Source organism: Perca flavescens, chromosome 3, assembly GCF_004354835.1.
Source record: "Perca flavescens isolate YP-PL-M2 chromosome 3, PFLA_1.0, whole genome shotgun sequence".
NCBI classification, from domain to species: domain Eukaryota; kingdom Metazoa; phylum Chordata; class Actinopteri; order Perciformes; family Percidae; genus Perca; species Perca flavescens.
Window position 1 is genome coordinate 12,386,913 of NC_041333.1, and position 18,021 is coordinate 12,404,933.

The following is an 18,021-nucleotide window of genomic DNA, read 5'->3' on the forward strand; positions in this document are numbered from 1 at the left end:
ATAATTAAGTAGTAAGTAATTAAGTAGAGAGGGAGACCGACCTGGTTTACGTTTGAGTTTGCGACGGTGTTGCTTATTGACAAAGCAAGCTGCTAGAGTGCTGAACAGTACTGCCGCTGCCAGAAAACAGATAGTTGCCACAACACCCGCCACCACCGGCCGCGCCAGCCCCTCTTCAGGTAACTCTGCAGGGGGGAAGGGATCTGAAGGGGCAGGCAAGTGGGTGAAAGGGAGAGGTTACTAACACAAAAACTCACAAATCTATTCCTCACAAGGGCAAAGCATGTCCATGCGTACAAGGTACGTTGTAACGCTTCTTTGTAAAGAAACTGACCTGTGCTGGACACTCCCACCACGTTGCTGCTCTCACTGATTAGGTCATCCATGACAGCCATCACTCGAAACTCATACCAGGACTCCTGTGAGAGAGACACAACAGACACCGTCTCCGACACGGATTTTGGTGTATAGCTTACTAAATCGTGTTCAAAAAGCATTTTGTAACTGGGTTTTAAAAATCTATCTATCTATCTATCTATCTATCTATCTATCTATCTATATATATAGATATATTTTGTATTAGTTTTTATTTAAGTTCTATAAACTAACTTTGTTTTTAATTTATATATAACATGGTTATTAAAATGCACTGAAATGCAAAAAGGTTAAATGAAGGTTAATTCCTGATGATAATGTCTTTATAATGACAAAATGACAATATATTAATATATATACAAATGACAATATATATATATATATATACACACAGAGTATATATATATATATATATATATATATATATATATATATACACAGAGTTTGTATGTAACTGACCTGAACGAGGTCTCTGGCTATGAGCTCAGTCTCAGTGGATGGGATCAGGTCATCCAGAACCTCCCACCTCTCCCCGAGGCGGAACTCCATGATATAGCGGTCGATGGGTGAGGAGTGGTTGGCTGGGGGGAGCCACGTGAGGAGGACACCGTGCTGCGTGCGATTGGCTGTGAGGCACCGTGGTGGAGTAAGAAGCACCAGTGGTTCTGGGGTACCCAGAGGAGAGCCTGTGGACCAGAAATGTTGCACATAAAAGTTAACACAAAGGAAACTAATCTAGAATCCTGAATGATCCTTTGCAGTGAAATACTCCGACAACAAAAGTGTGGCTAACAAGACGAAGAGTCCACAGCCATGCTAGCAGCTCTGTGAGGCTGCACGGCAGGGCTTTGCGCTAAACGCTAACTTCAGCATGCTAACCACATGATGCTTACATGCTCCCAATGACAACACTGACATATTGATGCTAAGCAGATGTAATCTTCACCATGATCACCATCTTAGTTAGTAGCATTTTAGCATGCTGACATTTGCTAATTAGCACTAGCACTAGCACTTTTACAAACAAGGCGTAGCGTAACAAAAAAGATATGGTTGCTCTTCTGTATCATATAAATGCTTGAAATATGCTGTATACCTCGAGAGAGTGGTTAAGCTCCCTGAATATATAACCTCACAAGTACTCCACCGGACCTCAGACTGAATACTGCGAGAGATTTCTCTGAAGTATCTCTCCCTCCACAATCCCACTGGCTAAACACAGACTAAAATTGCTTCATGTGTGGTGACCTTTGACTATTTTCTTTTAGAGAAAACAAAAGAGACCTGACACAGTTCTAATAACTCACGAATAAAAAACACTAAATCTTTCTAAAAATAGGTACACTACTCATAGGCATGCACACAGAAATACAGTCATCTGTTGTACAATTTTACCCAAAGAGACAATGTCTAATATTATCAAATCAAAAATTCTAAGCAAAATGCAAACTCATATCATGAGTGACGGACACTCAAACCATCCTATTGGTGATATGTTAACACGGCAAATCAGAACAACACAAAAACAATACAGTACGTGTGCTTTTTTGGAGAGAAAAGAACAGGATATACTGTATTAAAACAGTGTTACATTAATGATGCATGATTTGGACCTGAAGCTAGGTCTCAAAGAGGTCTTGTGATGTAACCAAAATATATCCTCCTTATTGTACATACTTTAAAAAAAACATGAAAACAATATTATATGACAGAATAAGGCACTATATGTACAGGAAAAATAAACCCATAATCTTATTGTCGAGTGCCAATCATATATTGGTTGCTATCTGAGTGTGTGAACTAGGTCAGAACTTTACAAGCCTCATTTAGCCTTTGTTGAATGAAGGTAAGCTTTCCAACACATTGTTGGCCAGACATAGCAGAATCCGGGTTTGCACTGTATAGAACAAAGCCAGTATTGTGAGGAAGTTACTGGCATCAAGTCTTTGAGAAAAAAAACTCATGGTGTTACAGTATGTATAATTGAGTTCTTCACAGTTTGAGGGTTTGATTGGTAAATAAGTCACTTAAAGTATCAATTCCCTGTGATAAAACCTGACTTACAAGAATTAGACTACATAACATTTGTTTGATTATAGATGTTACTTTCTTAGAGTCTGACTCAATGCACACACACACACACACACACACACACACACACACACACACACACACACACACACACACACACACACACACACAGGACTTTGATCTGTGTATGCCATTATTCAACACCTTCACTTCTTTGTCCTTTCCAGTGCATGGTATAAAATCCAGCAATGCACTTTTCTCCCTTCATGCCTTTTTTTTTTTTTTTTTGCTGAGACATTGATTTTAAATACCATACACCCTTAATTCAGATTCAGTTCAGGCGGTGGCACATGAAGACTGGATATTGGCAGAATTACAACACACACAAGATGTAAAAAATAAAATAAAATCTGCTTTTTTCTTTACATCAAAAATACACTTTAAAACATGAGTTTAAAAAAAAAGAGCTACATTTACTGACTAAGAATTCACTAATACATCTTTCTCACTGCAAACATTTTGACTTGTCAAACAGGTGGAACTAATGACATTAATAATGAATCTGGTATTGTGCATGCAGGCTTATTGGCACACTTAAATGGAACAGTGTCATCATTACTGTCATTAGTTACACCTCTGCCTTTCTTGCTATAATAATTCAAAATGTTTGCAGTGACAATTATGTGTTGCATCACTCAGCACATTGAAACATGGCAACTATTTAAAGAACATCAGCCCATCTTAGATCTTTGCTGTGCTGGGTTCACTGTTTGTAAAGTTCAGCATATTGTAACAGTTTCCTGACTCCGTGTGCATCCACTTTTATCTTATGAAGACTAAAAATCTCAGGCACATGGCTGATACCATCTTGTTTAATTAAAGCATCAAGAAAATGATTTAATGGCTTTGATGTTTAATATTTGGGGGGGGGGGGTTTCTCTTTTTTAATACTGACAGGAGAGCACAATGGGCTTAACAGAGACATAACATCCTTGACTTATGGACAGTTTTAATCACCATGATGTGCATCATGGAGGTGGATGGATTCAAAGCAGTGTGCAACTGTACCGTTTCCTTTGATGTGTATGATAAAGTGAAAAATAATATTACATAACTACATTCAAATTCAGGTTCGGACTGGCATTTATAGACACCTAAATCAATCTACTATCTTCTCTCTACGTCATCCTCCTTTGCATTTTTGTTTTTGTCACAAAAGTCACATTTAAATAAAAAATGTAACTATGATGAAAATGGTTACCGTGCTTTCCATAATAATAGTAGCGTAACAAAACAAAACAGCGACAACAAATTGCATGTGTAAACTTCTGCTGTGTTGTTCATGTACTAATCCTTCTTAAAATCATGTGAAGTTTCCTTCATAGAGATGATTGATAATAGTAATATCTGCATCTTTAATACAAGGAGCTCTGAGCTTGACCGCGTTATTTTTTTTAATCAATGTTCTAATTAGAAATTCTAGGCATCTATTTTAGGAGAATTTCTAAATGTACCAAACTGAAATGTAGATTACATGATATTTATCCGTACACATTAATATGAACATCACTAGAGGGCAGTATGTGATGATAGGGGTCTGAGGATATTCTAAAAGAAATATTAATAGTGTCTCAGTGCAACTCAGTGGGTTGATTCTGAAGTGAAAAAGCAGCAGACCATGCATGGAGAAACCTTTGATTAAGAACCCACCTGCAGTGTTGACTGTCACAACTTCGCTGAATGGGCCTGTGCCCAGTTTGTTTTGTGCCAACACACTGAACTGGTACTCTGTCCCAGGCTCCAGCCCTGGCACCACCAACCAGGTCTGAGCACCAGAAACTGGCATCGAATGCCAGTCGTGAGGACCGAAGTCTGTTTTCTTTGACCTGAAAACAGAAATGAGAGAGAAAAACAGAGAAATTATACATTGTTGTATATCCCTGAATGATGGTGAGTAATGTCTTAACTGTAAATTAGTCTCAATGCAGTGTTGGACAGTAGCAGGGTGCTGAAAAGATGCAGCTAATGTAAGGGTCAAGCACCAAAAAGACTTTCTCCGTTTCAGAGAAGAAATTGTCTTAAAGCACTTCATTTAATAACTTCTTTTTTTCCTCTTCTTTGTATTCATGTTTTAAAATGTTTAATCAAATTAAGTTTTATTTTAACTTGTAATAATACATCATACTTAATTAGTGATTACACTTTGTATTATTAATCTTAACATGCAAAGTAACTAGTAACTAAAGGAAGGAGTGCAATATTTGCCTCTTAATTGTAGTGAAGTATAAAGTAAAAGAAAATAGAAGTAAAGTACAAGTACTTTAAAATAAATACTCTGTTCTGAGTACTATCAGGTGCGCGGACTTCATGCTACTCTCCCAATATACACCATGTATTATGCATGTGCACATTTACTGAATAAGCCGAGAAATATGCCGTCAAAACTATTCAGCTTCGGACTGAACTCCTGACATATTTTATCCTCGTCAGTGAAGGCGGCTGGAGACTCGGCCCTTAACCTCCAGGTAGCGTTTCCACGTCTGCAGACCGCTGCCATTGATTTGAAGTTAAATACGAGCACTCACACTGGACCGTACCACACAGAGAACGTCTGTTCGAAGCCGCCATCGTATCCTGGTTCCCAGGACACATTAGCAGAGGTTGTTGAGGGTAATACATGGATATTGCCAGGAGCGTGCGGGCTGGTGCCTGAGAGGCCGAGACAGAGAGAGGGAATGCGTTTTGAAAAGTATTAATTTACTCATCCCATCTGTAACTGCTTACATTTATCATTTATTATCACTTGCAGTAACACAAATATAGATATCCTCGTAACATGCATACACAAACATTGTATTCTCATTACAGTATTTAAGCCTACTGGTTGAGTTCAAGTCATGTAATGCAGCACAGACCAAATGAGGATCATTTTGTTGCTGTTTTCATCCCCCCCAAAATGCTGTGCTGCATCATGCGCCTGGCCTCTCTCGCTGTAATAACGTGATGCTGGCTGAGGTGGTGACCGGCGAGTGTAAGGTCAGGTTCAAGAGCAGCAGTGCTGTCTGCAGCTCTGCTCATCCCACCCACGCAACAGCTGTGGCATGTGGCCCGAAGCCACTTCTCACTGGCATATACAGTAAGAGAGACCTGAGCTTGGTCTGAGGAGCACAGCTGTCTGCTGGTCACACGGCGGCTGACTGGGCGCTGCCAGCTGTGAACCACTCCATAGGCACTGGGGCAATGGGCTACTGGGGCACACTGAGTGACCTGCTCACATGTCACAGACCAGCAGATCGTACATAAACACAGACTTTCTTGTCAGACTTTACTTTCTTGTCCAGGTTAGATGAAAAGATTCACACCATTCTCATATATATGAGAGTGGTGGTCAATCGTCTCATCTAAATCTAGGCAAAATAAGCATATTTTCCCAAATGTCAAACTATTTCTTCAAACTGACACACACATTTACAAGTCCTTCAATAAGAAACTATTTTAGTAAATTGGCCCTAATTTTGCAATCATCTGAAAATGTACATACATCTTTCTGGCCTACAGAGGTTGAATATTTGATCATCAACCGATAGATTTTCAGTGAATTTTTCCTGTAAAAGCCTGGACAAGAATCTTAAAAAATAAGGAACAAATTTAATAAATGTTTCCGTAATGAACTTGTACAATGAGTGAAAAGAACGAAATATCCCCAAAAAGAAGACTTTTGTGCCTCTCATTGCTATGCTTGTGTATGTTTTAAATCATTCATTTGCCATAATAATCACGTGTCAAAAAGGCAGTTTTACAACTTTGTGCAAGGCATGCATCTACTCAAAATGGCTGCTATTACTGCTGTAAAGTCACAACTCTAGCATCAAATAGGATCAGAGAACACTACAGTTATAAAGGCTAGTTAAAGGCACCACAACAATCACAACTCTACAATTTGCATTATAGGTATAAAATGAGACTTTCTACAATATGCGATTTGAGGGCTTCTTGTACCAAAACGTTTATATACACACAAAGAAATTTCTGAGTGAATAACAATGCAATCAGTGTTTATCGGGACCTTGACAGCCCGGTTTAAACTTCATAACTCTGCTTGCCTTTGCCAACACTTCAGTCAATTTATCTGAAGAGTGAAAATATGTCCTTGGTCCACTGACACAGCAGACAAAGGCTATAGTGACGGTGTTTTAGCAGAGGGGTTGATACCACACTGTGGTTACAGATTTGGGCTTTTAAATTAACTGTATAAAGCTATTACGGATACGATCTAATGAAATTTTAATGATGCCCAGGGGGAAATTGGACAGAGGCAAGGTGTTTGAGGGATTAGAATGCAAATCACACAAACCACACACAGCAAAATGGGATCAAAATGAACTTAAAATAACAAGGAAAGGTCAGTTGTATGAGGGAATTGAGTAAGCTTTGGTGAGCTGAGAGCATTGTGCAGATTGTGTTGTACCGATGACTAGGATACGCGTGCTGGCAGTGATGCTTGTGACCACATTTGTGGCTACACACTCCCATTCTCCATGGTCCTCCTTGCTGAGGGACAGAAACTGTAAGCTGCCACTGGGTAGGATGTTGTGCTTACTCTTGCTTGTCTTCCCCACCTTAAATGGACACGGAAATTCCGGTGACATTGGTTAAGAAGAGGAAACAAACATCTCAGCACATAAAAAGAAGTGCAGAAAATGATTAACTAAGAGATTTGTTATGATGCATCTGTCTACTGCACCTTTCTCCAGGTGATGCTTGGTATATCAGGGTCTCCAGAAGCAGCACAGGGGATAACTAGCTCTCTCCCGGCCTCCTGACGGTACTCCCCCCCAGGCCTCACATTAAAGTAAGGGGGATCCTGGGGAAAACACACAGACACCACACCTATCATGCAGACTTCTGGGGCCATCAGTGTATGCTAAAACATGGAGCAGACAGGACCAAACATGAGCAGAGATGTACCTTTAGCACCAAAGTGGCAGGGGGGGACATGCCCATGGTACCCAGGGCGTTGTAAGGCACACAGGTGTAGGTGCCCAGGGAGTCTTCTGTGGCCTCCGCAACTCGGATACTTCCATCTGGCATCAGGCTCCAACCGGGGTACTACAAGACAAGGGGGCATCTGAAATGTTTGATTCCATGAGCTTTTCTTGAGGTGAATGCATATGTAATGCAGGCCAGCCTTCAACAGGAGCGCAACTTATTGTGAGACTAGATTAGATTGTAGATAAATAGAGCGACAGATAGAGAGCTTTGAGCAGAGAGATACTTTATCGACGTGGCACTTTGTGGTGTGGTTTGGAAAATGACTGAATTCTTTTACACCGACGGGATAATGCTGAAAACCATATCAGTAGTGTTTGTATTTTGGGTATTAATTTCTGTAAGGTACTATATTTTCAAAGATCAGTGGACAACATTTTATCTGAATGGGACAGCACGGGACAGTTTCAATTATCAGTGTGCTGTAACATAAAACGTGACAGCAAAGGAAAGCGGTGGAAGCAATACACAAATCATTTTCTTCAGTAAAAGTACCAATACAATAATGTAAAGAATCCTCCGTTGCACGCTGAGTAAAAGAAGAAGTATTATTATCAAAATGTGCTTAAAGTACTAAAACGGAAAAATATGTGTTCCACAGATTAAAAAAATGGCCCCTGTGACTGATATATGATTATATACAACATTATTAGATTAACACTGATGCATGATGTGTCAGCAGCATTTTCCTGTTACAGCTGAGGTGGAGCTAGTTTTACTACTTTATATGCACTTTGGTTGTTTAGTCCAGTGGTTCCCAACCTAGGGGTCTGGTCCCTCCAAAGGGTCCAGAAAATAAATCTGAGGGGTGGTGAGTTAATTAATGAGAGAGGAAAGAAGAACAAGCAAAACTACTATTAATACTTTGTATTTATTTTTTGGGGACTTTTCTCTAATATTTACTTTTTCTGCATGAAATATTGGATAATTCTACGTCTTTGGGATGCAAACAGTTACTCTAATGAAACGTGACGCAAATGTTTTGTGAGGGGGGCCTTTTAGAAAAAAAAATCTTGCCAGCATCTTTTGAACCTCCTCACCAACACCAACTTAAATGTCAAAGTGTGTGAGAGTAAAATGCAGGCCTACTGTAACACATAGCGGAGACTAAGCAAAGCCCTGAGGCAGACTAACCTTCTCCACTCTGAGAGGATAGCCGTCTTTCTCCCACTTCACCGATGTCACAGGTGGGTTGGCGTCCACCGGGCAGCGGATGATGCCTGGCAGTTTCCGTGGGACGTAAATGACTGGGGGCATGTTGATCACTCGGGCAGGGTCTGAACATAAAGGATAGATCAGTGTTAGGGATCGTGGATAGATAATCAATTTAGTTTGATGTAATCTAAGGCGTGAAGAAATGGACGAGATGTATTACGTGATAGAAAAGACCAGGGCCTGTATTTATCAAGCGTCTCAGAACTTAACATAACTTAACTTAACTAACTTTGGAAATAACTCCTAGTTTAGCCACAAATGTAGGAGTGCTCCAGATGTGTCCTCAGGGGCGTAGCACAAAATTCTGGGCCCTGTAGAAAGGCATTTTCTATAGGCCCCAGCCAGAGCTATTCATTCTAGCATCTTTTTGGGCCCTCCTCACATGAGGCCCCTGGGTATTCAGTCCCCTTTTCTGCCCCAGTCCGATGCCCCTGTGTGTCCTAATAGGGTTGGAGTAAAGAGGAGATTGTGTTCATCTATTATGTCAGAGGAGAGATGTTTTGGGAACGCTTGATGACAATGAGCTCATTCAAATAATTATAGGCCTGATATTTCTTTTGAGACTGTCTTTGTGCAAGATGCAGAGAAGAACACATTATCTCCCCCCAGACACCGATTCTCATCACATTACACTTTTTTTGGAATGTGGAAAATACATCTGATGATCGGTCACAACCGACAATTTCAATGGTCATTAATAAAACTTGGTGATACCGAACTATGTCATCTGCATAATCAAGGATATCTACAACAGGTACAATTATAAGTAGGATTTTATATCTAGCTAATTATTTTTATTCATTTAAAAAATTAAAATAGCAGGGCTTTAATACTTTAGACTGTATGTGCGTCCATATTGTTACAGTGCATTTCCCAAGACTGGGTGACATTATAGAAATACAGAATTGTCCTTGCTTGTAGGGAAAATAAAACCAGTGTAGTTGAAAGGGGAATTAGTGAAAGAGAAGATTAGGCCACAGCCAGCTAGAGAGTTTTAAACATCATCGCTGTGCAAAATGCAGTGCTGCACTATTATGGGCTGTAAAAGGAATGGACAAGACTTAAAATTTCACATAGCTGAGTCAAAATACATACTATTATTTTAACGCACATAAAAACAACATTTATTCTTTAAATCAGGTTTGCCAATGTTTACCTACAGTTTAAATGGCATATTTGTAAATATTATTGCTGTTATTGTGAGTTTTACTAAATTTTGTCATATTTTTGCATTTATAATCTTACCAAGAAAGGAAAGGAAAGTTACCAAAGTTATTTGACAAAACCATAAAACATAAAAAAAAAAAGTGGTGCTATTTTCTTTGCTTTTTGCTTCTGTGCCATTGTTTAATATTTGAAACCGGTCTGACTTTCGAACAACTGCGTCGTCACACTCTCTCCTCGGAGCAGTCCTTCTCCCTGCTAATAGTAATTGAAGTAATACATTACTCTCAACTGCTCCTGTTTTTAGTCTTTGGTTAACTTTCAGCATAATTCCTTGAGAGTGATTCTGAGATGCGTAATAAATACAGGCACAGTTTTTTGCGTGAAGCATCCAGGACAGATATGGTCTGCTGTATTTGAGGCCAGTGATGAATCCCCCGGCTCTCTCTCATACTATAGCACAGTAATCAATGGCCGGCGGCAACTTGGGAGCAAATTAGCTCAACACACAAGGGCTTGACGATCAGATGGCCAGGAGTGACGTTTCTCACTCTCATCTGTCTGAACTGATGAACAGGACGGTCACTTGTTCATGTTTAGGGGAGCCAGATGCAAAAGAGACGAGGAAAAATGGAGTCTGAGGACTAGCCCGTCCCCATCGTTGTGCACAGGAATGAGGCTGGAGTCGGGATAGATAATAATCATATCATTAAAACCCACACAGAATGTGAAAATGGTCAAAGAGGCTCCATCAAAGCAAACTGCGTGGCTCTCTGTCACTTTGCATTACAGGGGTAGAGCAGCGCTGCCAAATAATACAGCAGCCTCCATACTGCTGCTGCTGTCCCCTTTTCCTTTTCACACGGCTCACTGTACCGTCTCCCCGCCCCTCCCCCATCCACTTTGTTGCCACGGTAACACTCACACTGAACAGTCAGGTAGGCCGATGCCGAGGGTGAGATACCGAGGCTGTTGCTCGGACTGCAGGTGTATTTCCCAGCATCCTCCGGCTTGACCCGGAAGATGATAAGGGTGCCGTCGATGAGAATGCGCACTCGGAGCTTGAGGTCACTGCAAGAAGACACACGTTTTGTCACACACCGTGTTACTGAAACACACCAACAGGAAAAGGCACACATGTATTTTTTTTTGAGTTACGTCAAGGTGCCATAAGAGAGCAGCAGAGAGTCAAACAGCAGCCAGCTCTGAGAGGAAGAACACAGAGTACAGAGCAAGAGATTCAAATAAATCTACTAATTGCCATAATCGCAAAATGGTACAGCCTTCATGTTTCCCCCCTTGGCACCATTTAAAATTAAACACAGTAATGATGGAGCACATATTACTTTTTTTTTTTTTTTTTTAAATGGAGCTGCTTTCTTTTATCATGCACCAGAATTGAAGCTCAAACTGAATATGTCTAATAAAATGGTACTAGTTTTTAATACAAACCTCTTTTGTTTATAATGGCTTTTTTAATGGTTAGTAAATACTTTCCTAAAGCTTTACATATCAGTTATACGCCATTACAAAGAACTATATTTGGGTCACCAGGTTGTGAAAAATACCTTTAACTGATTGGACTATTACTGATTGATTGGACTTATTACCAAATACATATGTTAAAACTTGGCAGGCAGCCCAACAGTCGTTCCTTTTAATTGCATCTAACTGATCTGTAAAGTAGTAGTTAATGATCTATTGACTATTAATGAAGCCATTAGTTATGACATAAGACACAATCATTTCATCTAAACCTCATGCCTTTAGTGTATTTCTAGTTATGTAGGATATGAAAAAAGGGCTTTTTTAAAATTTTTTATAACATAAGATATTATGAGACTTTATTTTGACAGTGTGGGGAAATTAACATGTTAGAGTAGCACAGAGACAGCCATGATGTGTGAGCTATGTATAATATATATACATAATATACAGTATATGTGTAATACAACTCGTACATATAACTATTACTCCCATAGTTATACCTTATTAACTTTCTGATCTTAGCTAACCTGCAAAAACAAAAACAAAAATATCTAGATTGACGCCATTAAAGCTGTTTAAAATGAAATCGGACACTTTTGTGCACTTTTTCTGTGGAAGTCCTTTAGACACTTGTTTTCGCTGCCAGTCAAACTCCTGTTCGCTTCATCTTCCTTCCCACTTGTTCTGTCTGTCACTTGTTCGCTGTAAAACCCTCTCAGGCTCTAAAGACCTGCTCTGGGGAGCCTGCGGAGGTCCTGGCTACGCTTCAGAGCATCACTGCATGAGAGGCATATGATGACACAAGGCCTGAGTCACGTAATATTGTCATCAGAGAGCACTAACTCGCCTGGCACTGTCCAGACAGACCCCCGCCAGGCCCGCTCTTACTGCCTCCGTGGCCGCAGCAGGATAGGACACCGCGTGTGCGCACACACACACACACACACACACACACACACACACACACACACACACACACACACACACACACACACACACACACTCACCCTCAAAATGCAGCACAGAGACACACAATGTCACTCACAACAGAAAAACGTTGGGATAAATGCAGCCTGTGTGGTGGTGATTTAGGCCGGCTACACACTGGCTATGTGGCGTTTCTGTTGCGTGTCAGCTGCGTGGCGGCTGCGTGGCGGCTGCGTGACGTTTTCTACGTCTTCGCACACCAGAAACGTGTCTGACACGGCGCTGTTGCTGCTGCTAGCCTTGTCTGGACACATGTATGTTTCATCCATTGATAAAATGAAATACCATGTTAAACATACATATATACTGATTTGATTACAGCAAAGACAACGTCGGCAGTATTGTCAGCAAAATAGGCTACAGAATATTTCATTCTGTATTGACAGGTGCAATATTAGAAAATAATTTTTTTTTTTTAATTACATTTATATATCTGCATTTATATCAAAACCTAGAGACTTTCAAACATCATCTTGTCATTTACTAATATGTATTTGTGTCAAAAAAAATTTTTTTCCTATTCTATTTTTAATGGAAACGCTTCCAACACGTGTGCGTGTCGCGTGAAAAATAGGTGTCGGTTCTATTTCTAGCATGCACGCGTTTTCGGTGAAGCTCTAACCTGTTAACATGGGAGCCAAAATATAAACGGACATGCCACGCAGCTGACACGCTCACGCCACGCAGCCGGCCTTAAATGCACCTACACAAGAAGCCTTTTAAAGGTGCTCTAAGTGATGTTAGGCTACATCATTTTTTGTCACATACAGCAAACCTCTCCTCACTATCCGCTAGCTGCCTGTCCCCTGAACACACTGTAAAAAAACACGGTCTCTGTAGACAGCCCAGGCTCCACAAACAAACTGCGCCAAGCTGCCCCACGAACCATAACAAACGGTGTTCCAGCCAATAACCGACAAGAAGGAGCTCGTTGAGCCATCACTGCAGCAGCGTTAGCACGTAGGCTACTTTCACAATGCATATTCATGACTCAACCTGCTCCTTCTTGTCTGTTATTGGCTGGAACACTGTTTGTTATGGTTCGTTGTGCAGCTTGGCGCAGCTTGTTTTTGTTGCTGTTTGTGCTGTCTACAGAGACAGCGTTTTTTAAAGTGTGTTCAGGGGACAGGCAGCTAGTGGATAGTGAGGAGATGTTTGCTGTATGTGACAAAAAATGTTGTAGCCTAAAAAACGCGTCACATCACTTAGAGCACCTTTAAGTCTTAACCTCAGCCAAGTGCTTAACTAAGATGATTCCCTGCAGCCACAGTACAGAAGTGAACTTGATCATAACTTTACTTCTTGAAGTAGACATTATCCTCTTCCCAGAACCAGGTGTAGGTCAGGTTGCCAGGATACGCCTCCGCTTGGCAGGTGAAGAGTGCATTCTGGGATATGTTTACAGTGACGTTTTCTGGTGGAGAGACGATGTATGGAGGCCCTAAGAGAAGCAGAAACAAGTTTTAGTTTGTGTTGCAGTCTACTGTTTTAACCCTCTAAAGCTGCAATAACTGATTTTTGAGGAATAAGATTTAAACAGTTGCTTATTTACACATTCAGAAGTTACGGAGCAACATTAGCATTTATTCAGAGTCGTGTTTCTGGCCACCTGAAGAATGAAAATCCAATATTCAGTGCCATTATAAAAATATGTTATTGCTGCTTTAAGGTTCCTGAACAAATGTTTGAAATGTACAGTCTTATTTACACATTTGTTTTTATGAGCAATGTTTAAAAGAGCTGAATACAACAAATGTTTCAACAAGATATCACAACTTAAATTATGCTCTTGCAAATGTTAGATAAAACCAATACAAATTATTATTTAAACCTAAAAAAAATCCTCTTGAACCATATGCAGGCCTATACTCTGCTTCCACATTGGGATTGTGGACATTTTTTCAGGAACACAGTGAGAGAGAGAGCACACATATGTATTATTTACAATATATCACCACAGTCTGATGTAAAATACAGTGAGCAGGCATCTACCGTAACCTTAATAGTAGTCAGTTCTGGAGCTTATGCATGCTTCACATTGTAACCTTTTCATCCCCCGAGGTGCTCTTGCTCTTAACTCTCAATAAAACAGCAGAAGCCATGAAAGGTAAGCTGTCTTTTATGAGTGGGCCCAGATACAAGCCTCGTGGTTATTTTCCTCTCAGCGTGCACAGCTTTAATGCATCAGGTGGGATCGCTGACAGCCCTGTGCGGGAGTCTCACATAACAATTAAAAACAGATCACAGGAGTGAGAATCATGACTCCTCAGATATCTGCTTCTTATTGCTCTGAGTCTTAATCATACCCCGCATTTTATTCCATGACGCTTTTCATGCCAAATATTTAACCAACTCAAATCCTGTACAAACATTTTATTTATATCTACATGTAACTGTGTTTTATACACTGAAAAAAGGTTCTATGAGGTGAAATGTAACACTGTTTGTGTGCATTCACAGCCACTGGTGTAACATTTACCACACCCTACTGGCATTATTCTGCTTAACAAGGTTATTGTATGACACATGGCAGGTAAGAACTCCTTAAATAGGGGTGGACATAACAACAGGAACATCTTACAACATTGTGAAATCAAATCAAGTAAGTGTAAAATCTAATCTAAATCTACTTTTCTGGGTTCCAATATATTCAAAAGTATTATTTTGCAAATTGTATCCCTCTGTGTGTCAATTTCATTGACATTGTTGTTACATTTATATATTTAACCTGTTTTCCAATCTATATAAACAAACTACCCGCCCCCCCCATACGCATATACAATCAGCTTTGATGATGGCAAAACTCCTAGCAAAAAAACTGATACTTTCACCTTGTTTCCAAAGATGGAGCAAGAACTGATTTCTGTTATACATTTGAAAAACTGAACCACTGTTTTAACAATTTGAAATGTCCGTCCATATTGGAAGAAAAAATAAAATTGCAAAAGAATCTAGAGCTGAAATGAATAATGTATACAAAAAATATTTTTTTTTTCAAAATATTATGAGATAAAGTTAAAATATTTTATGTATAAAGTTGAAAAGGAGAAAAAAAGTAAATTTTTTTAGTAGTTGTACAGTATAGATAGACTATCAAACCCACCTAATGCAAACATCCCAATCCAAACATAATATGTCATTTGGTTCACTACGAAACCTTTTTCCTAAAATACAGTGACTTTATTCTCACAATGTTTCTTTTTCTCTCATAATGTTACAACTCAAAACAAAAAAATCATAATTTCTTTCTAAAAAAATTGTACAATAAAGGTTTCCTTCTCATTGATTTACAAAATTGCCTACAATGGGCCAATAGACCAAGACATAGTGAATTAGTGAGTTTACAAATCTATCATATGATTTATCACAATAGGTTTGGTCATATCTCCACAGACCATGTTCAGTTTTAATCGCAGGGCTCTTATACGGTATGGTCTGCATTACATTGTCAAGTGTTCCTCTATGCAGAAGGGGGATGTACAGGTAGTATTGTCAGGTTTGGATAGAATGGAGGCCTCTCCCATGGAAGTCCACAATTGAACTTCTGCTGTGTGTTGTGGTTGAAAGGACTGATACTGTAGTATTAACAGCTGCACTGGAGGCCTGCAGACTTAATGCAGTTGCAACACATGCACCACTGGTTACACTATCCACTGGGTCACAAGACAATGAGTGTTTGCAGTGAGTGTGCACATGCATTTACTATACCGGGAACAAAGAGGAGAGTAGTTCATCTGCTCTGTTTGCACCTACAGAAGTCAAGCATTAAAATAGACCTAACGCTAACTCGACCATAAAAGCAAGATGCTCAGTTGCTTGTCAAATACACACTGTTCACTCCATGCTGTATCAGGAGAAAGAGAGAGAGAGTACTAGAGGCTGGTATCACAACCATCTATCTGATCTGTGTCTAGCAGAGAGCCTAGTTAATGGACCGGAGACAGACAGTGACGCTCTCACAGACAGTGAGTGTGTTGTACACACATGGCTGTGCACAAGAGCACGCACACAAGCCCCAGCTATTGACTGACTGATACAGACTCAGAAGGCATGTTACATACATCAGTACAGCAGAGAGTTGCATGGCTTTGCTTTTAAATGCTGCTGCAGTAAAGGCATTCAAGTATAAAGTTTTTTCTCATTTCAAAATCTGGGGATGTGTGCAAATATATTTGTCAACACACTAATAATGTCTTATTATGTCTTAGTACCTTGAACCAGCAGACGGGTAGTGTGGAGCACCTCTCCCTGGTCACTGTAGGCTCGGCATGTGTACGCCCCTCTGTCATCTCGAGTGATGGCAAGGATGGTTAGACTGCCATCGTGTACCTGTGTTTACATGCAGGAAAAACGGATAAAGGTCCAACGGGATAAAGTGAAACTGGAGGTGCGGCAAGTCATGTTTCAGATTGTCAATGACAGTGGTGGAGGAAGTTGTTTTCTACGCAAAAATGTTCAAACTTCACTGATTCCTGCTTCTCAAATGTGAATATTTGCTAGTTTTCTTAGCGGTCTATGATAATAAGTTGAATACCTTTGAGTTTGTTACTGTTGATTGGACATACGATAATAGGCAATTATGTTACCTTGGAAATTGCAATAGGCTTTTTGCACTATTTTCTGACATTTTATAGGCTATAAACAAATGATCCATTAGTTGAGAAATCAACTGGCAGATTCATTGATAATCAAAAGGACCGTTAGTTGCAGCCATAACTCAGATCCTTTACTTAAGTAAAAGTACTAATGCCACATTGTTTGAAAATACTCCATTACAAGTAAAAGTCCTGCATATAAAACGTAATGTAGAAAAACTTCATAAGAATTAGCTAAATGTACCTAACGTATCAAAAGTAAAAGTACTTAGTGCAGAAAACTAGCCCCTTTGAGAGTTTCACAAATATACAGTACTGTATAACACTAGATTATTCTTACTGATGCATTAATGTACTGCTGTTATTGGTTCAGGTGAAGCTGCTTTTAACTAATTACATTTTATACAGTAGGTCTGCACCTCATGATTGCTATCACTATGTCAGAAAATAGTGATCGATGTCCCAGAAACCAAAGCGACGTCTTCCAACTGCTTTGTCTAACCAACATTACCACATTTAATGTAATCTAAAAAAGGAAAAGCAGCACATTGTCACATTTTGGCTTGAAAAAAATGACTTAAATGATTAAACATGTATCAAAATAGTTGCGTTATTATACATTTTCTATTGATTGACTAATTGTCTAATTAACAAATTGATTCAGCTCTAATGTTATATACTGCTCTGACAGTAAGTTTGTGGCGAGTCTCTAAAGAAAACACATCAAACACTTAAAAGTCATGAATGTGCCATGCTTTAATTAACTCCAGGTCTGATTGCTGCATGTTGTAACCTTGGAAACGTCTAACTCCATGTTGCTGCGCGTCTCCGTGTGCAGCCACTGATGAGAACCAATAAGTGGTGAAGAAACGCATGAACCAAACCTAATAGAAAAGCCCTCATAAATTATGCAACAGGTTGGAGAGAACTCTGTCCATTCAAGTCACACACAGCTGTAGTCTGTCCATTCATGCAGCTGAGGGGGAATCTGCTACGCCTGCAGAATTATTCCTATTCATCTGTCTTTCAAATGTTTTATAGCCGGGAGATGCTGCTAGACACAAGCAGCATTAACTTCAGTCAGTCTGTTGGCAAACTGTGTCATCATCATCACAAG

The 18,021-nt window shown here is 39.7% G+C and overlaps 1 protein-coding gene across 2 annotated transcripts in view; it reads right to left on the reverse strand.

Moving 5' to 3' along the window:
* igsf9ba (immunoglobulin superfamily, member 9Ba) overlaps positions 1-18,021 on the reverse strand; it is a 72,449-nt gene that overhangs the window by 8,834 nt on the left and 45,594 nt on the right. For both annotated transcript variants that reach the window (XM_028573558.1, XM_028573559.1), the window contains exons 5-16: positions 16,521-16,638; positions 13,609-13,750; positions 10,760-10,905; positions 8,590-8,732; positions 7,375-7,515; positions 7,151-7,270; positions 6,875-7,025; positions 4,992-5,115; positions 4,117-4,292; positions 835-1,061; positions 335-419; positions 42-203 (exon numbers count right to left, since the gene is read on the reverse strand). In XM_028573558.1, coding sequence (XP_028429359.1) covers positions 42-203; positions 335-419; positions 835-1,061; positions 4,117-4,292; positions 4,992-5,115; positions 6,875-7,025; positions 7,151-7,270; positions 7,375-7,515; positions 8,590-8,732; positions 10,760-10,905; positions 13,609-13,750; positions 16,521-16,638 — 1,735 coding nt within the window. The remainder of the gene's footprint in view (positions 1-41; positions 204-334; positions 420-834; positions 1,062-4,116; positions 4,293-4,991; positions 5,116-6,874; positions 7,026-7,150; positions 7,271-7,374; positions 7,516-8,589; positions 8,733-10,759; positions 10,906-13,608; positions 13,751-16,520; positions 16,639-18,021) is intronic.